Genomic DNA, 20,609 nt, shown 5'->3' with positions numbered 1-20,609 from the left:
TAATGGAGTGCCTGTTCAAAAAGCTTCAAAATGCATCCTCTTCTGGTTTTCTTCTCAGGGGTGAACTGTGAGATCAATGTTGATGACTGTGCCAGTAACCCCTGTGAGTATGGGGAGTGCCAGGATGGGATCAACGAGTACAAGTGTGTCTGTGCTCCAGGATACACAGGTAAACACACATACTTCTCCCTCTCAACTATTCAGATGCATCTCCATGTTAATGACAGTACATGCCTGATTCTTCCAGTGAATGAATGAACTAAGAAGTCATTTTCTGAATTATTTCTCTCTCAGGTGCAAAATGTGACGTGGACATCAATGAGTGTAATTCCAGCCCGTGTATGAGTGGGGGTACATGTGTGGACAAGGTGAACGGCTTCATCTGCCAGTGCCCCCCTGGCACCCATGGCCCCCTGTGCCACTCTGGCACCGACCACTGTGCTCCCCGGCCCTGTGTACACGGAGAGCAGCAGAGCGGGTATGCCTCTCTCTAGCTCTCTATCACTCTTTCTAGAGTTGCGTACTTTATGTAAAATAATAATTTTTCCAACCCATCGGCATACTGTATGATTGCAGGTTATATGAATTTTGAATTGTATTAGTAGCCCCATTAGCTGACGCCATGACGTCAGCTAATCTTCCTGGGGTCCAACATATAGTTTATATGATACACATGATAGAAATGCATACTTCAAGTTATTCTCTGTCTGTCACTAACCCTTACTCCCTCCCTTGGTCTGTGTGTAGGTACCACTGTGAGTGTGAGTCTGGCTGGGTGGGGCAGCACTGTGACCAGGAGAAGGATGAGTGCCAGTCCAGCCCCTGCCAGCACAGTGGCACCTGTGTGGACAGACTCAATGGATACTCCTGCCAGTGTCGCCCCGGATTCACAGGTCTGAATCAGGGTTTTATAAATCCTTTATTCATTATTCAGATGATCCCATTAAACTGCAGTCCCCAATATATTCAAATGTTTTTCTGTTCACTGTTTTATTTAAAAACTCACTAATTTCCTTCCTCCCTCTCCCCTCAGGTGTGAACTGTGAGGTCAACATAGAGGAGTGTGCATCAAGCCCATGTGAGAACCATGGTACCTGTGTGGACGGAATCAACAGTTACACCTGCCAGTGTGCCCCTCCGTACTCAGGTAACAATACCATCCACACTACTGTATTACCCAGGACATATTCCCTCTGGTGGAGCTGACGTTGATTGTATCATGGGCGTTATGGATATTAACAATATTTCTGTGTGTCCACAGGAAAACACTGTGAGGAGGAGTTGGTTCCCTGTGCGTCTCATCCATGTGAGCGGGGAGGTGTGTGTCAGCCAACCCCAGACTACACCTTTTACACCTGTAGATGTCCCAGTGGCTGGCAAGGTGGGTATTCACATAGAGGGAAAAGGTGTGAGTGTGTGTTGGGGGAGATTTTCTACCATAATGTTAATTAAAATGCTATGTTTGAATAGGCCCCCGCTGCACTGAGGATGTGGATGAATGCAGAAAGAGCCCGTGTCAGAACAGGGCCCGTTGCATCAACAACCAGGGCAGCTACGTGTGCAAGTGTCAACCAGGCTACAGCGGCCTCAACTGCCAGACCAACATCGATGACTGCTCCCCCAGTAAGTTATCACCCAGCTCTTGGGAACACTCACACGGATAGCCCAGGCAAACTCACATCACATATTGTGTATATTCTCTATGAGCATCTTGTGTACTGTACTAATGTATCGATCTTCACAAACAGCTTTATGGGTCTCTCTCTCTCTCTCTCTCTCTCACTCTCTCAGACCCGTGTCTGAACGGCGGTTCCTGTGTGGATGGAGTGGGAGGGTTCTCCTGTGACTGCCGGCCAGGGTTTGATGGGGAGCGCTGTGAGACAGAGGTGGACGAGTGTGCCAGCCAGCCTTGCCGGAACGGAGCCGTGTGCCGGGACTACGTAAACAGCTTCGTCTGCGAGTGCCGGCCAGGCTTTGACGGAATCCTATGTGAACACAACATCCCAGAATGCACTGAGAGGTAGGTTACAAAGGACTTTAACTGCAGTCACTGTGTTAAAGTGTTTAAAGTTGTTTCAATCAAAATTATTCTTCAATGAATTTTCCTTTTTGATATGTGGCTACTTGTGGACTGGGACGCATTTAGAAAAAAGTATTAAATTTATTTCCGTTGCAACACGCAAGGACTTCCATCATCTTTGACCACATATCTTTCTTTCTCTCTCTCCCTCTATTTCCCTCAGTTCCTGTCTGAATAACGGGACCTGTGTTGACGACATCAACACCTTCTCGTGTCGTTGTCGTCCTGGTTTCTACGGGACCTTCTGTCAGTATGAGCAGAATGAGTGTGACTCTCAGCCCTGTAAGAACGGAGGGACCTGCACAGACGGCCTGGGATCCTACCGCTGCACCTGCCCTGTGGGCTACAACGGGCAGAACTGCCAGGTAGAGAGAGGAGAGAGAGAGAGTGTGGGTGTGTGTAAAATGGCGTTGAACTGAAAATTACTTTAAAAAAAGGTATCTGATTATAACATCTCTCTTTGTCTGGTTCTTCATATGAAAAGCAATGCTAACATTTCCTGCTCCGTTTGTCCCATTGCAGAACTTTGTGAACTTGTGTAGCCAGCCACTGTGCAGGAACGGAGGGTCCTGTTCCCAGTCAGAGACCACCTGGTCATGTCACTGTCCTGTGGGCTGGACTGGTCTATACTGTGACGTCCCCAACATGTCCTGTCAGGACTATGCTGCTCGGAATGGTGAGCATTCCATGCCTCTACAATACACTGTGATTTATTCAGTCACCTCTCTCAGTAAACAGTCAAATAGTTCACAATCAGTCAAAGGGATAGTTCAGGATTTTGGCAATGAGGCCCTTTATTTACTTCCCAAGAGTCAGATGAACCATTTTTATGTATCTGCGTCCACTATGAAGGTTAGAGGTAGTTTTATGAGCCAATGCTAACTAGCGATGACTTGTTAGCAACTTTCTTCAAACTGCATGCAGATACATAAAAATGGTGTCCACGAGTTCATCTAACTCTGGGGAAGTAGATAAAGGGCCTCATTGCCAAAATCCCAAACTATCCCTTTAATCAAATTACATGTTTACAAAGACAGATGGATGAAATATAAAGATGATGTAAAGGTATGTAAACCATGCTGATTATGGCTAATATGTTGTGTGTGTCTCTGTCAGGTATTCCAGTGGAGATGGTGTGTAAGTACATGGGTCGCTGTGTGAATGTTGGAAATGCCCACAAGTGTCAGTGCCAGCCTGGCTACACTGGCAGCTACTGTGACAAGACTGTGGACGAGTGCCAGTCCAACCCCTGCCGCAACGGAGCCACCTGCATGGACTACCAGGGCACATATGAGTGTATGGTAAGTTTTGTGTGTGTGTGTGTGTGTGTGTGTGTGTGTGTGTGTGTGCATCTATGTGTGTCTGTGTGAACATCTAACAATGTGTCTCTGTTCCAGTGCAAGGCTGGCTACCAGGGGGTGAACTGTGAGTATGACGTGGATGAGTGTCACTCTAACCCTTGTCGTCATGGAGGAACCTGCATCAACCTCATCAACCGCTTCTCCTGCGCCTGCCCACCTGGCACACATGGTAAGCAGATACCGGAAGATTCTCTCTTGTTTTATCAATCTCTTTCTCTCTCTTTTTTTTCCTTGCCCATTGGTTTTACATAATGTACAACTACAACCGATGGTCTAACCTGACCTCTCAACCGATGGTCTTTCCTCTCTCTCCTCTCCCCCTCTGTAGGTGTTCAGTGTGAGGTGAACGTGGACGACTGTGCTCCCAAGCCTGGCTCCTTGGGGCCTCGCTGTCTGAACGGGGGCCAGTGTGTGGATGGGGTGGGCCGCTACACCTGCTCCTGCCCCCCTGGCTTCGCTGGGGAGCACTGTGAGGGGGACGTCAATGAGTGTCTCTCTGGACCCTGTCACTCTCCTGGTAGCCTGGACTGTGTGCAGCTGGCCAACGACTACCAGTGCCGCTGTCGCCTGGGCTACACAGGTATAGAACTACACCCCTCTGTATATGTTTTAAGACACATCAACACCTGTTACCTAGCATACCCCGCACTCATGCTGTGTAACATGACATCTCTCTCTTTTTTAGGACGACTCTGTGAGTCCATGGTGGATCTGTGCCAGTCTAAGCCGTGCCATAACAGTGGTACCTGCTCCATGAACATGAGCTCAGTGCATGGATACACATGCACCTGTCAACCAGTAAGTCATATAATGTTACTGTACCCTTTTACAATGTTTGTTTTCCAATTGCCAGACTGCTGTGTTTCTATGTACTCCATGTACCAGTTTGCTGATCTTTATCTCTTTCTTTTGAATGGATTTACAACCGCATTGAAACTGCATTGTGCTGTATAACATTGTATTCACCTCTAATGTAGCTGTGGAGTGAGTGGCTGAGTGTCTATTCTTTCCCTACTGGCTTGTTTCCCTAACTACTAACCATTCTCCTCCTCCTTATTCTTACCTTTGCTTCAGAGGGTGAGACAACATAGTTCAGGTATGACTGAGAACAGCAGTGTTCTAGGAAGAGACCAAACTTAGTACATTCTCACAGGTTTTCTGACTAGTCAACTGCAGGAATGTAGGTTATGAATGTAAAACCGAGTCCACAGGTATCTGCCTAACCAGTCAGTTCACATGTCTGATGCCTACTCTCTCTCGTCTCCTTGTTCAGAGTTTCACTGGCTTCAACTGTGGAGAGGTAGAGGGCTACAACTGTGCCCAGCTGCGTTGCCAGAACGGCGGGCACTGCCAGGATTCTCAGGGTGATCATCTGCACTGCCGTTGCCAGCCAGGCTTCAGTGGGTCACGCTGCGAGACCGCCCACAGCTGCCAGAACCGGCCCTGTCTGAATGGAGGCACCTGTATGAAGGACCCACACCAGTACAGCTGTCACTGCCCAGCCCACTTCTCCGGCAGGCACTGTGAGAATGTCATTTTCGACCAGTCCCCCCGCACCCCCTCCTGCCCTTATGTAGAGTGTGAGCAGCGGTCCGGGGATACGAAGTGTGACCCGCAGTGCAACAACCATGAGTGCCAGTGGGACGGCGGGGACTGTTCTCTACATTGGCACCGGCCATGGGTCAACTGCACCGCCCCCGTGCCCTGCTGGGAGCTGTTCCGCAACGGCCGCTGTGACCCGGAGTGTGACAACTCCGGCTGCCTCTTCGACAGCTTTGAGTGTCAAGAGAGCACAAAGTCATACTGCAAGTATGTACAAGAGTTAGTAACAACATAAACACATCAATACACATGTACACTCAGTGGCCAGTTTATTAGGTACACCAATCTAGTACCGGGTCGAACCCCCCTTTGCCTCCAGAACAGCTTGAATTCTTCAGGGCATGGAAACGTTGCCCAATTGGTATCAAGGGACGTAACATGTGCCAGGATAACATTCCACACACCATTACACCACCGCACCACCCTGTACTGTTGACACCAGGCAGGATAGGGCCATGGACTGCTTACGCCAAATCCTGACTCTGCCATCAGCATGACGCAACAGCAACCAGGATTCATCAGTCCAGGCTGTGTTTTTCCACTCCTCAATTTCCAGTGTTGTTGATCGCGTGCCCACTGGAGCAGCTTCTTGTTTTTAGCTGATAGGAGTGGAACCCGGTGTGGTCGTCTGCTGCAATAGCCCATCCGTGACAAGGACCGACGAGTTGTGCGTTCCGAGATGCCGTTCTGCACACCACTGTTGTACTGCGCTGTTATTTGCCTGTTTGTGGCCCGCCTGTTAGCTTGCACGATTCTTGCCATTCTCCTTCGACCTCTCATCAACAAGCTGTTTTTGCCCACAGGACTGCCGCTGACTAGATGTTTTTTGTTTGTCGCACCATTCTCGGTAAACCCTAGACACTGTTGTGCGTGTAAAGCCCAGGAGGCCGGTCGTTTCTGATTCTGGAACTGGCACGCCTGGCACCGATACCACACTCAGTCGCTTAGGTCACCCGTTTTGCCCAATCTAACTTTCAATCGAACAGTAACTGAATGCCTTGATGCCTGTCTGCCTGCTTTATATAGCAAGCCACGGCCACGTGACTCCCTGTCTGTAGGAGCGAAGCATTTTCGTGAACGGGGTGGTGTAGCTAATAAACGGCCCACTGAGTGTATATCCTTATTAAGAGAATATTAAGATTATTACGAGAAAATGTATACAATAAATTCAGATTTTAAAGCTTTTTAACACACAGGAAGTCCTAGAGTCTTCTGAATTCCCTAACCCCCTCCCTCTGCCCTTTCATATCTACAGGTATGATAAGTACTGTGCGGACCACTATGCAAACAAGATCTGTGACAAGAGCTGTAACACAGAGGCATGTGGCTGGGACGGCCTGGACTGCTCTGAGGACACCCCTGCTAAGGTGGCTGATGGCACACTGGTGATCATAGTGTTACTGCAGCCTGAGGAGCTGCTGGGAGACTTGAGAGGCTTCCTGCGCTCCCTGGGAACCCTGCTGCACACCAACCTCCGTGTCAAAATGGACGCCCAGCAGAGACCTATGGTGTATCCTTACTATACTCTGGAGCACGACAACGACAATGAAGGACAGTCTGCTACAATGAAACGTAGAGGCAAACGGGAGATGGACAAGGAGGTTCTCGGGTAAGGAGATGTCTTTCTCTCTCTCTTTAACTGCTAGATAAGATGAAGTGTGAATAGTCCTCCATGTTGTGAAGTAAGCCTAACCGAAGTTGTGTTTGTTGCAGGTCTAAGGTGTACCTGGAGATTGATAACCGAAAGTGTGCTGAGATCTCCATGGACTGTTTCTCCAGCACAGAGCTGGTTGCATCCTTCATCGCTGCAGAGTACCTAAAGTCTGCGCTGCCCTACCCTGTGGTCTCTGTCGACAGTAAGTCCCTCTCCTTTTTCCTATTGTGATTTCACAAACACCACATCAAGGCGGTGACCCGATCCTGTAGGTTCATGCCCTACAACATTCGGAGAGTACGACCCTGCCTTACACAGGAAGCGGCACAGGTCCTAATCCAGGCATCTCCCGTCTGGATTACTGCAACTCGCTGTTGGCTGGGCTCCCTGCCTGTGCCATTAAACCCCTACAACTCATCTAGAATGCCGCAGCCCGTCTGGTGTTCAACCTTCCCAAGTTCTCTCACGTCACCCCGCTCCTCCGCACACTACACTGGCTTCCAGTTGAAGCTCGCATCTGCTACAAGACCATGGTGCTTGCCTACGGAGCTGTGAGGGGAACGGCACCTCCGTACCTTCAGGCTCTGATCATTCCCTACACCCAAACGAGGGCATTGCGTTCATCCACCTCTGGCCTGCTGGCTCCCCTACCTCTGCTGAAGCACAGTTCCCGCTCAGCCCAGTCAAAACTGTTCGCTGCTCTGGCACCCCAATGGTGGAACAAGCTCCCTCACGACGCCAGGACAGCGGAGTCACTCACCACCTTCCGGAGACATTTGAAACCCCACCTCTTTAAGGAACACCTGGGATAGGATAAAGTAATCCTTCTACCCCCCCACCTTACCCCCCAAAAAAAAAAAAGACAAAAAAAAAAAAAAGAATAATTTTTAAGTGGTTATCCCACTGGCTATAAGGTGAATGCACCAATTTGTAAGTCGCTCTGGATAAGAGCGTCTGCTAAATGACGTAAATGTAAATGTAAACCACCCTAATGGTAATGTTACATAAGCACACCTGATTAAACCCACTTATTATGTTCTTTGCTAAAAATGGACACTTTGCTCCATTACTCATGCTCTGAATGCAGAGCCCATTTCAGATTGCATCACCTAGTTAAGAGTTCCATGTCTCCTCCTCCAGGTGACCCTATGGACCCCCAGAAGCCCCCCTTCATGCTGTACCTGGCTATGGGAGCAGCTGTCATCATCCTGCTCATCCTGGTGCTGGGCGTGCTGGCCGCCAAGAGGAAACGCAAACACGGCATCCTCTGGCTCCCCGATGGCTTCCTGGCCAAGAAAGACGACAAGAGGAGAGAGCCCCTGGGCCAGGACGACTTCGGCATGAAGTGAGTGGAGAAAAGACAGAGGTTGCGTCCGAAATGGCACCCTATTCCCTGTATAGTGCACTGCTTTTGACCAGGTCCTGCATATGGTCTAATATATACACATACACATACACACACATACACACACACACACACACACACTACCGGTCAAAAGTTTTAGAACACCTACTCATTCAAGGGTTTTTCTACATTATAGAATAATAGTGAAGACATCAAAACTATGAAATAACACATATGGAATCATGCAGTAACCAAAAAAGTGTTAAACAAATGAAAATATATTTTATATTTGAGATTCTTCAAATAGCCACCCTTTGCCTTGATGACAGCTTTTCACACTCTTGGCATTCTCTCAACCAGCTTCACCTGGAATGCTTTTCCAACAGTCTTGAAGGAGTTCCCACAAATGCTGAGCACTTGTTGGCTACTTTTCCTTCACTCTGCGGTCAGACTCATCCCAAACCATCTCAATTTGATTAAGGTCAGGGGGTTGTGGCGCACTCCATCACTCTCCTTCTTGGTCAAATAGCCCTTATACAGCCTGGAGGTGTGTTGGGTCATTTTCCTGTTGAAAAACAAATGATAGTCCCACTAAGCCCAAACCAGATGGGATGGCGTATCGCTGCAGAATGCTGTGGTAGCCATGCTGGTTAAGTGTGCCTTGAATACTAAATAAATCACAGACAGTGTCACCAGCAAAGCACCCCCACACCAAAACACCACCTCCTCTATGCTTTACGGTGGGAAATACACATGTGGAGATCATCCATTCACCCACAAAAATCTCAAATTGGAACCAAAAATCTCAAATTTGGACTCCAGACCAAAGGACACATTTCCACCGGTCTAATGTCCATTGCTTGTGTTTCTTGGCCCAAGCAAGTCTCTTCTTCTTATTGGTGTCCTTTAGTAGTGGTTTCTTTGCAGCAATTTGACCATGAAGGCTTGATTCACACAGTCTCCTCTGAACAGTTGATGTTGAGATTTGTCTGTTACTTGAACTCTGTGAATCATTTATTTGGGTTGCAATTTCTGAGGCTGGTCCTCATGAGAGCAAGTTTCATCATTGCGCTTGATGGTTTTTGCGACTGCACTTGAAGAAACGTTCAAAGTTCTTTAAATTTTCCGTATTGACTGACCATGTCTTAAAGTAATGATAGACTGTCATTTATCTTTGCTTATTTGAGCTGTTCTTGCCATAATATGGACTTGGTCTTTTACGAAATAGGGCTATCTTCTGTATACCCCCCCTACCTTGTCACAACACAACTGATTGGCTCAAACGCATTAAGAAGGAAATCAAATTAACAAGACACACCTGTTAATTTAAATGCATTCCAGGTGACTACCACATGAAGCTGGTTGAGAGAATGCCAAGAGTGTGCAAAGCTGTCATCAAGGCAAAGGGTGGCTATTTGAAGAATCTCAAATATAAAATATATTTTCATTTGTTTAACACTTTTTTGGTTACTACATGATTCCATATGTGTTATTTCATAGTTTTGATTTCTTCACTATTATTCTACAATGTAGAAAATAGTACAAATAAATAAAAACCCTTGAATGAGTAGGTGTTCTAAAACTTTTGACCGGTAGTGTATATATTGAACAAAAATATAAACGCAACATGCAACAATTTCAAATATTTTACTGAGTTACAGTTCATATAAGGAAATCAGTCAATTGAAATAAATAAATTAGGATTTCTATGGATTTCACATGACTTGGAATACAGATATGCATCTGTTGGTCACAGATACCTGGGGGAAAAAAAAGTAGGGGTGTGGATCAGAAAACTAGTCAGTATCTGGTTTGACCACCATTTGCCTCATGTAGCGCGACACATCTCTTTCGCATAGTTGATCAGGCTGTTGATTGTGGCCTGTGGCCTCCTCAATGGTTGTGCTAAGTTGCTGGATATTTGCGGGAACTGAAACACACTGTCGTACACGTCAATCCAGAGCATCCCAAACATGCACAATGAGTGACATGTCTGGTGAGTATGCAGGCCATGGAAGAACTGGGAAGTTTTCAACTTCCAGGAATTGTGTACAGATCCTTGCGACATGGGGCTGTGCATTATCATGCTGAAACATGAGGTGATTGTGGCGGATGAATGGCACGACAATGGGCCTCAGGATCTCATCACGGTATCTCTGTGCATTCAAATTGCCATCGATAAAATGCAATTGTGTTTGTGGTCAATAACTTTTATTTCAGCTCATGAAACATGGGACGAGCACTTTACATGTTGCACTTATATATTTACTTTTTTTAATTACTGCACTATACCGGGAATAAAGACAAAATAGTGTACCTCTATAGTGTACCATACTCTGAACTGAGACAAATGTTTGACCAATGTACCATAATGTAGAGCCTCATTCTCCACACCCTTTCCTCTTCTTCCTCTCTTCCCTGCAGGAACTTCAAGACCCAGGATGGAGGGATGATGGACGGAGGCCAGAGCCAGAGATGGATGGAAGAGGAGGCTCCGCCCAAGAAACCAAGGGTGAGAATGAGAAAGAAGAGAGCCATTCTTGGCAGCCATTTTGGGTCAGAAGGCTCACCAGTTGCATACCAGCATGATGCATTGAGTGAGTATCTAAATATCTCCTCTCCCCCAGACTGAGGACAAGCCCCTACTGCCTCTGGGTGTGGATGGAGGAGTGGACAGACGGGAGTGGACCTTACAACACCACAAGGCTGCTGACATCTCTCTCACTCCACCACAGGCTGATCTGGAAGCGGACTGCCTGGATGTCAATGTCAAAGGACCAGGTAGATTTTAAGATTGATTAGGATTGTTGTCAATCAAGTATAAGGATACCTGACTGATTGCCCTTGGTGTAACTGTATATTTTTTTGCTCTGACCAAATTGCAAAATTCTCATCCAGATGGCTTCACCCCCTTGATGCTGGCTTCTCTACGAAACGGAGGGGCGTCTGATTGCGGCCTGCAGGCGGAAGAGGAAGAGGAGAGCGGGGGAGATGAGCCAGGACCCAACGTCATCTCAGACCTCATCACCCAGGGTGCAACACTCATGGCCCAAACGGATCGCACCGGGGAGACGGCACTCCACCTGGCGGCTCGCTACGCCCGGGCCGATGCCGCCAAAAGGCTGCTGGACGCCGGGGCAGATGCCAATGCTCACGACAACATGGGTCGCACCCCTCTCCACGCTGCTGTGGCGGCCGATGCCCAGGGAGTGTTCCAGGTAACATATTCATTTACATTTTCGTCATTTAGCAGACGCTCTTATCCAGAGCGACTTACAAATTGGTGCATTCACCTTATGATAGCCAGTGGGACAACCACTTTACTATATATATATATATATACATACAGTGGGGAGAACAAGTATTTGATACACTGCCGATTTTGCAGGTTTTCCTACTTACAAAGCATGTAGAGGTCTGTAATTTTTATCCTAGGTACACTTCAACTGTGAGAGACGGAATCTAAAACAAAAATCCAGAAAATCACATTGTGTGATTTTTAAGTAATTAATTTGCATTTTATTGCATGACATAAGTATTTGATACATCAGAAAAGCAGAACTTAATATTTGGTACAGAAACCTTTGTTTGCAATTACAGAGATCATACGTTTCCTGTAGGTCTTGACCAGGTTTGCACACACTGCAGCAGGGATTTTGGCCCACTCCTCCATACAGACCTTCTCCAGATCCTTCAGGTTTCGGGGCTGTCGCTGGCCAATACGGACTTTCAGCTCCCTCCAAAGATTTTCTATTGAGTTCAGGTCTGGAGACTGGCTAGGCCACTCCAGGACCTTGAGATGCTTCTTACGGAGCCACTCCTTAGTTGCCCTGGCTGTGTGTTTCGGGTCGTTGTCATGCTGGAAGACCCAGCCACGACCCATCTTCAATGCTCTTACTGAGGGAAGGAGGTTGTTGGCCAAGATCTCGCGATACATGGCCCCATCCATCCTCCCCTCAATACGGTGCAGTCGTCCTGTCCCCTTTGCAGAAAAGCATCCCCAAAGAATGATGTTTCCACCTCCATGCTTCATGGTTGGGATGGTGTTTAGACCAAAAAGCTCTATTTTCGTCTCATCAGACCACATGACCTTCTCCCATTCCTCCTCTGGATCATCCAGATGGTCATTGGCAAACTTCAGACGGGCCTGGACATGCGCTGGCTTGAGCAGGGGGACCTTGCGTGCGCTGCAGGATTTTAATCCATGACGGCGTAGTGTGTTACTAATGGTTTTCTTTGAGACTGTGGTCCCAGCTCTCTTCAGGTCATTGACCAGGTCCTGCCGTGTAGTTCTGGGCTGATCCCTCACCTTCCTCATGATCATTGATGCCCCACGAGGTGAGATCTTGCATGGAGCCCCAGACCGAGGGTGATTGACCGTCATCTTGAACTTCTTCCATTTTCTAATAATTGCGCCAACAGTTGTTGCCTTCTCACCAAGCTGCTTGCCTATTGTCCTGTAGCCCATCCCAGCCTTGTGCAGGTCTACAATTGTATCCCTGATGTCCTTACACAGCTCTCTGGTCTTGGCCATTGTGGAGAGGTTGGAGTCTGTTTGATTGAGTGTGTGGACAGGTGTCTTTTATACAGGTAACGAGTTCAAACAGGTGCAGTTAATACAGGTAATGAGTGGAGAACAGGAGGGCTTCTTAAAGAAAAACGAACAGGTCTGTGAGAGCCGGAATTCTTACTGGTTGGTAGGAGATCAAATATTTATGTCATGCAATAAAATGCAAATTAATTACTTAAAAATCACACAATGTGATTTTCTGGATTTTTGTTTTAGATTCCGTCTCTCACAGTTGAAGTGTACCTATGATAAGAATTACAGACCTCTACATGCTTTGTAAGTAGGAAAACCTGCAAAATCGGCAGTGTATCAAATACTTGTTCTCCCCACTGTGTGTGTATGTATATATATATATATATATATTTTTTTTGGGGGTAGAAGGATTACTTTTATCCTATCCCAGGTATTCCTTAAAGAGGTGGGGTTTCAAGTGTCTCCCGGAAGGTGGTGAGTGACTCTGCTGTCCTGGCGTCGTGAGGGAGCTTGTTCCACCATTGGGGTGCCAGAGCAGCGAACAGTTTTGACTGGGCTGAGCGGGAACTGTGCTTCCGCAGAGGTAGGGGGGCCAGCAGGCCAGATGTGGATGAACGCAATGCCCTCGTTTGGGTGTAGGGAATGATCAGAGCCTGAAGGTACGGAGGTGCCGTTCCCCTCACAGCTCCGTAGGCAAGCACCATGGTCTTGTAGCAGATGCGGGCTTCAACTGGAAGCCAGTGGAGTGTGCGGAGGAGCGGGGTGACGTGAGAGAACTTGGGAAGGTTGAACACCAGACGGGCTGCAGCGTTCTGGATGAGTTGAAGGGGTTTAATGGCATAGGCAGGGAGCCCAGCCAACAGCGAGTTGCAGTAATCCAGACGGGAGATGACAAGTGCCTGGATTAGGACCTGTGCCGCTTCCTGTGTAAGGTAGGGTCGTACTCTGCGAATGTTGTTTAGCATGAACCTACAGGATCGGGTCACCGCTTTGATGTTAGCGGAGAATGACAGGGTGTTGTCCAGGGTCATGCCAAGGTTCTTTGCACTCTGGGAGGAGGACACAACGGAGTTGTCAACCGTGATGGCGAGATCATGGAGCGGGCAGTCCTTCCCCGGGAGGAAGAGCAGCTCCGTCTTGCCGAGGTTCAGCTTGAGGTGGTGATCCGTCATCCACACTGATATGTCTGCCAGACATGCAGAGATGCGATTCGCCACCTGGTTATCAGAAGGGGGAAAGGAGAAGATGAATTGTGTGTCGTCTGCGTAGCAATGATAGGAGAGACCATGTGAGGATATGACAGAGCCAAGTGACTTGGTGTATAGAGAGAATAGGAGAGGGCCTAGAACTGATCCCTGGGGGACACCAGTGGTGAGAGCACGTGGTGCGGAGACAGATTCTCGCCACCCCACCTGGTAGGAGCGACCTGTGAGGTAGGACGCAATCCAAGAGTGAGCCGCGCCGGAGATGCCCAACTCGGAGAGGGTGGAGAGGAGGATCTGATGGTTCACAGTATCAAAGGCAGCAGATAGGTCTAGAAGGATGAGAGCAGAGGAGAGAGAGTTAGCAGTGCGGAGAGCCTCTGTGACACAGAGAAGTGCAGTCTCAGTTGAATGACCAGTCTTGAAACCTGACTGGTTTGGATCAAGAAGGTCATTCTGAGAGAGATAGCAAGAGAGTTGGCTAAAGACTGCACGCTCAAGAGTTTTGGAGAGAAAAGAAAGAAGGGATACTGGTCTGTAGTTGTTGACATCGGAGGGATCGAGTGTAGGTTTTTTGAGAAGGGGTGCAACTCTCGCTCTCTTGAAGACGCAAGGGACATAGCCAGTGGTCAAGGATGAGTTGATGAGTGAGGTGAAGTAAGGGAGAAGGTCTCCGGAAATGGTCTGGAGAAGAGAGGAGGGGATAGGGTCAAGCGGGCAGGTTGTTGGGCGGCCGGCCGTCACAAGTCGCAAGATTTCATCTGGAGAGAAAGGGGAGAAAGAAGTCAAAGCATAGGGTAGGGCAGTGTGAGCAGGACCAGCGGTGTCATTTGACTTAATAAATGAGGATCGGATGTCGTCAACCTTCTTTTCAAAATGGTTGACGAAGTCATCCACAGAGAGGGAGGAGGGAGGGGGAGGAGGAGGAGGATTCAGCAGGGAGGAGAAGGTGGCAAAGAGCTTCCTAGGGTTAGAGGCAGAGGCTTGAAATTTAGAGTGGTAGAAAGTGGCTTTAGCAGCAGAAACAGAGGAAGAAAATGTAGAGAGGAGGGAGTGAAAAGATGACAGGTCGGCAGGGAGTCTAGTTTTCCTCCATTTCCGCTCGGCTGCCCGGAGCCCTGTTCTGTGAGCTCGCAATGAGTCGTCAAGCCACGGAGCAGGAGTGGAGGACCGAGCCGGCCGGGAGGATAGGGGACATAGAGAGTCAAAAGATGCAGAAAGGGAGGAGAGGAGGGTTGAGGAGGCAGAATCAGGAGATTGGAGGGCTGAAAAGACACTCTCATTAGAGCAGTTGATAAACTAGTGCTGGTACTGTGCTCACATGAGCAAAGGTTGAAAAACCGTATTGAGCTTATTGAGTTAACACTCTGTTCCCTTCTCAGATCCTGATCCGTAACCGGGCCACTGAGTTGGATGCCAGGATGAACGATGGCACCACACCTCTAATCCTGGCTGCCAGGCTGGCTGTGGAGGGCATAGTGGAGGAACTGGTGCACTGCCACGCGGACATCAATGCTGTCGACGACCACGGTGAGCCCTGGCATTGTTTCTACATGCATATTGAGTGTCAGGTGTCTCCAACAGGTCGATCACTAGCTACCAGTAGCTCGCAGCCCACCTATGAGTAGCTCACCAAACAATTGAAAGTACATGCAATTTTTCACGTGCTCCACCGCAAACTTTCATTAACAAATCTCACAAGTATCAGACACCGCAAGCTCCCAGCTACTATCTAATCAACATTGACATGATCCCATCCCTGGTTAGCCACTATTGGCTTAAAAAGCCAAACCTAACACAATATCTGCCAAGTAATTTCCAGCAATATTGCCCACGTCTGTGTGATGCTCGTGCTTGTCTATCACTCTGTGTGAAGCCAGTTGATGTGATAACCATCTTGTGGATTGACCAAAATACTTTCCCCAAGTCCTTATCAATTAAATGTTAACTGCAAAGTAGGCTTACCTGGCTTAAGTATATCATTTGTATCTATTATTTGTTATTTGTAACTTTTCCATGAAATGAGCATCGGCAGTACAGAACCATCGCTAGACCAGCACATTAGACGGAACATTCCTCACTCGTTAGATGCGCAATTAAAGTGCCAGATGCGCAATCAAAGGGGAATTAAACAAAAAATGTAAATGTTTTAGTTTTCTTCCAGACCAATTTTTTATCTTTCTCTGTCTCTCTCAGGTAAGTCTGCTCTGCACTGGGCAGCTGCTGTGAACAATGTGGAGGCCACCCTGGTGCTGCTGAAGAATGGAGCCAACAGAGACATGCAGGACAACAAGGTCTGTACTACCTCGGTTTACATTTCACATCACCATCTTGTTTTGCACAAGTTTTCATACCTCAAAAGTAGCCTTTATGTCAAGCTATGTCCCATATTATATCACTTTAGTATCATGTTTTATTAGCTTTGTACATATACATGTCTTCATGGGTTGTTTTGCCCATTGTGTTTTTCCAGGAGGAGACCCCGTTGTTCCTGGCAGCCAGAGAGGGTAGTTTTGAGGCGGCCCAGGTTCTGCTGGACCACTACTCTAATAGGGACATCACAGACCACCTGGACCGGCTGCCCCGTGACACCGCACAGGAGCGCATGCACCACGACATTGTACGTCTGCTCGATCAGTACAACCTGGTCCACAGCCCACACAACGGCCCCAACCACATGGGCGGGGGAGGGGGACACTCCCTGGTTTGTGGAGGAAACGGAGCGGGCTACATGGGCATGCGGCCCGGGCCCCAGGGCAAGAAGAGCAGGCGGGGCGGGGGGAAGGTTGGAGGTGCTGGCGGGGGTACAGCCAAAGAGCTGAAAGACATGAAGGCTAAGCGGAGGAAGAAGCCAACAGGAGGAGAAGGGCCTGCAGTGGGAGCTGTGGGAGGAGCCAGTGGCAATGGCACTAAAGCTGCAGGAGGGCTGTCAGAGAGCTCAGTCACCATGTCACCTGTGGACTCCCTGGAGTCTCCACACTCGTACACAGGAGACGCTGCCAGGGCCCCCAACACGGCCAACTCTCCTCCTCTCCTGAGCAGCCCCTCCTCCAGGCCCCTGCTGCCTCCAGTCAGCCACATGCTGGGCCAACAGCAGAGCTGGGTGGGCCTGAAGCATGGATACGGTGGCCACATGTTCAGCCTCCTCCCCCAGCAGATTGGTAACGGCCATCCTGGCATGTCCCAGCACCACGGCCAAGGCCTGCTCACCCCCATGAATGTCACCATGAGCCGCGAGCAGCTGCCTCCCATTGTCACCTTCCAGATGATGGCACCGGGGGGCGGGCAGGCCCTGCTGAAGCAGCCCCAGCCTGGGCAGGTGCAGTCACAGGGGCAAAACCAGGGCCAGCCCCACTCTCAGCAGGGCCCTACTCACCTGCACTGCACCCAGGGCATGATGTACCAGATGCCCGACGTGGGCCTCCAGCACAGCCTGTCCCACAGCCTCCCCCACTCTCACGGCCTGGCCCACGGCCATGGCATGGTGCAGGACGGCCAGTCCCGCCAGCAGCTCCCTCCATATCAGGCTATCCAGAGCCCCGTGGATAAGTACCCCACCCCTCCCTCTCAGCACAGCTACGCCACCGCTGGCTCGGAGGGCACCACCCCGGGGCACCCGGCTCACCCGCCCAGCAAGCACCCGTACCTCACCCCCTCCCCCGAGTCCCCTGACCCCTGGTCCTCCTCCTCCCCCCACTCCAACTCAGACTGGTCTGATGTCACCACCAGCCCCACCCCCCTGGGGAACCCCCATGCACTGCCGCCTCCCCGCCACACACATATTCCGGAGCAGCCGCAGTCCCAGCAGACGCAACAGAACCCCCAGCAGCCTCAGCGTGGCAACATGCAGGTGTTTGCATAGATGAGGACTCTCTTAAAGCGCCCAACTCTTAAAAGTTTTGTTGATCTTTGTAGTTAAACTACAACACTTAAAAACTCTTTATCAGTCATTTCTTTCATCATTTGTTTTGTCTTATCCTCTCTCTGGTTACAGTAATCACTTTTACACTTCATTGTTACATGCTTTTCTTCCATTTTGCGCTTAAAGATAGTGTATAGTCTCTTTTGAGTATTGCTAACTAAAACCAAAAACTGTTTGAGTACCTTGGCCAGTTTGAAATGACTGATCATCAGAAAACAAACAAGGAACCAGAGCCAAACAGTGATCATGTACTGTAAGGAAAATGGACTGTTCAAGAAGGCACCAAGACAGAATCGACATTGGATATTCTTCATTTGGCTTAATCTGCTTCTTCTTGTCATCCCTTTTGGGCCGTTTCTTTTGGCTAAGCCTTATCTTAGAAAAATTTTAAGGACATATTTGCTCATTTAACATGCTATCTTTTTCATTCACTTTGTTTTATGTAGACCTGCCAATGACATACTAATGTTTCATTGAAAATTAACTCTACTTTTTATATGATGGGTCCGTTCACTTATGTTAAGTTGTGTTCTTTAAGCAAAAACGTAGGATTTGTATTTTGGAATGTTTCTCATTAGAATGTGGTGAGGCTATTTTGAGGGGCTGTTGTCGTGTGGTTAGAAAGGTACACACACACATACAAGCTAAAAACATACAGATACATCTCTTCAATGTTTGGTTCTAAGCGAAACTGTGGTGTAAATAGATGTCATTTATCCTGTATTCTTTTTCATTCTTGCCTCTGTTACAGTGTTGCCTCTGTACTCGCCCACACCTTGGGAGGGATGTTAGTAAGTTGTGGCTGTGGTGTTCTGTGTCAGGAGAATCTGTGTTACTGAAGAGTTTAAGATGTATCGTACATTTATGGATACAGAAGAAAATATGGTGACTGATGAAATACCAAATGAAAGAGAAGGGCATAATTGGATGTTGCACTATGTGTCTCTCTATAGATGGTCTCTCACCATGGGGGTTTCACTATGGTGTGTGCAATACGATGAATATGCTTTACACCACCAAGTCAACCACCTTAGTAAGTCCTGCCCCCACTGTTAAAGAACAAGGTTTGACTCTGATACTTGTTACTTTTAAAGCTTATACTTTTTTAAAGCTATTACTATTCTATTTTACTGAATATTGTTCAATATTATCACTGCTCTCAACAGTTTGACTGGTTCTGAAGTTGTACTTTTTTTGTTTGATATGGCAGTTGCTTTTTCCCCAAAATCATTTAATCACCTTTTTGCTTGATTACAATCAGTGCACCTTCTTTAATCGTTTTGTGATTCATAAGCCAAGTCTGAAGATGTTTGTTTTGTAATTAGTATTTTTGTCTTCATAATGTTTCTCATATGAGCACAGCCTTATGTGACCGCTCTGTGACTACAGATAATCATTGATTGTTTCTATTTTGCCACAGCCTTATGTGACCGCTCTGTGACTACAGATAATCATTGATTGTTTCTATTTTGCCACAGCCTTATGTGACCGCTCTGTGACTACAGATAATCATTGATTGTTTCTATTTTGCCACAGCCTTATGTGACCGCTCTGTGACTACAGATAATCATTGATTGTTTCTATTTTGCCACAGCCTTATGTGACCGCTCTGTGACTACAGATAATCATTGATTGTTTCTATTTTGCACCGTTAAATGGAACATCAATGTCTCCAAGACCAAATTGACTTGTTAGCCAAAAACTCATTGCAAATCATTGTATATCCACAACATTGTTCACGGTTTAAGGTATTGTTTGGAAATGTTGCATTTGGACGTATTGTCTAATCAAAGTAGATTATTGTTACAATGTATTCTAGATGAATGTATTTTGACAGAGCAAGATCCAAATACACACACACCTGACATGGTGATTTGCAGTCAATCATTATAAGACTGTTATGATAATGTAAATTGTTTTGTGAAAATTACTAAGTGCCTCTATGAGCAAACCACAAACCAATATCCCAAAAGTAATTTCCCATTCCCCATCTCTGGCACTTAATATCCACTACAAATTACTTCCAATGTGCTATCTCTGGGTCTAGGCCTTTTAGCTCATTGGACAATCCACGTGATCAATTCAGCAGAGCTCATGGAGCATGGTATTTACACTTAAATGCCTCATTATTCAAGGCTATTTTTTACATGCTGTATATAAAAAATGTTTGTATGTTTATTGTACTTTATTTTTCTGTTAACTATATACATGTTATATGAATGAAGTAGTTTCCCCTCATGTTTGTATAATGTAGAAGATGCCTGTTTATAAAGAACAAACCCCGTCTGATTGAAATAAACCAAACAAATGATCAAGTGCATATTATATACATAAATAAAGTCCGACTTTTCAGATCCATCCGCCTATTGTGCATGTGCCATTCTTTCATGGTTATTCACAGGAATTGTTTTTAGAAATGAAAACAAAAAGGTTAAAACATCCATGCATTTTACAACAAATTGTGCTCTGTATTACACTGAACAAATTCACTGATAAAGCAATAATCAAAGCAAAGCATTGATATTATGCTGCTTGGCAGACAATTTTATTCAAAGTGACTTACAGTATAGTGAGTGCATACATTTAAACTGTGTGTATGTGATCTCTGGGGGGATTGAAGCCACAATCTTACAAATGGAGCCTGGAGGAACACACAGGATGTAGTCCATCATTGCCTCAAACCTAAATTCATGTGACCTTACTTGCCAGTATGAGCATACTTGAAGGATGTCTGGACATATCTTACATAAATTAAAGACCAGATTCATCTAAAACTCACAGACAATGCCACTACAGTTTGCAGCAAAATCCTGTCCGCCCCATAGAAATATAATTAATTGTATTTATATGGTCCACCCATCCAGCAGAGGGCAGTGGAGATCGGGCTGAAGGTTAGTTCT

The 20,609-nt window shown here is 47.2% G+C and overlaps 1 protein-coding gene across 2 annotated transcripts in view; it reads left to right on the top strand.

Moving 5' to 3' along the window:
* The window catches only part of LOC121533473 (neurogenic locus notch homolog protein 2), a 58,078-nt gene extending 38,011 nt beyond the window's left edge, over positions 1-20,067 (top strand). For both annotated transcript variants that reach the window (XM_045205506.1, XM_041839438.2), the window contains exons 12-34: positions 59-169; positions 295-478; positions 748-893; positions 1,034-1,147; positions 1,262-1,381; positions 1,471-1,623; positions 1,792-2,020; positions 2,244-2,445; positions 2,603-2,756; positions 3,197-3,381; positions 3,478-3,610; positions 3,770-4,021; positions 4,127-4,239; positions 4,715-5,250; positions 6,299-6,652; positions 6,757-6,899; positions 7,838-8,042; positions 10,467-10,554; positions 10,670-10,823; positions 10,941-11,260; positions 15,170-15,317; positions 15,984-16,081; positions 16,261-20,067. In XM_045205506.1, coding sequence (XP_045061441.1) covers positions 59-169; positions 295-478; positions 748-893; positions 1,034-1,147; positions 1,262-1,381; positions 1,471-1,623; positions 1,792-2,020; positions 2,244-2,445; positions 2,603-2,756; positions 3,197-3,381; positions 3,478-3,610; positions 3,770-4,021; positions 4,127-4,239; positions 4,715-5,250; positions 6,299-6,652; positions 6,757-6,899; positions 7,838-8,042; positions 10,467-10,554; positions 10,670-10,823; positions 10,941-11,260; positions 15,170-15,317; positions 15,984-16,081; positions 16,261-17,649 — 5,531 coding nt within the window. In that variant the 3' untranslated portion in view covers positions 17,650-20,067. The remainder of the gene's footprint in view (positions 1-58; positions 170-294; positions 479-747; positions 894-1,033; positions 1,148-1,261; positions 1,382-1,470; positions 1,624-1,791; positions 2,021-2,243; positions 2,446-2,602; positions 2,757-3,196; positions 3,382-3,477; positions 3,611-3,769; positions 4,022-4,126; positions 4,240-4,714; positions 5,251-6,298; positions 6,653-6,756; positions 6,900-7,837; positions 8,043-10,466; positions 10,555-10,669; positions 10,824-10,940; positions 11,261-15,169; positions 15,318-15,983; positions 16,082-16,260) is intronic.
* The last annotated feature ends 542 nt before the right edge of the window (positions 20,068-20,609 follow it).

Source organism: Coregonus clupeaformis, chromosome 20 (genome assembly GCF_020615455.1).
Source record: "Coregonus clupeaformis isolate EN_2021a chromosome 20, ASM2061545v1, whole genome shotgun sequence".
NCBI classification, from domain to species: domain Eukaryota; kingdom Metazoa; phylum Chordata; class Actinopteri; order Salmoniformes; family Salmonidae; genus Coregonus; species Coregonus clupeaformis.
The sequence above is the reverse complement of the archived record's forward strand: the minus strand, read 5'-3'. Positions and strand labels throughout refer to the sequence as shown.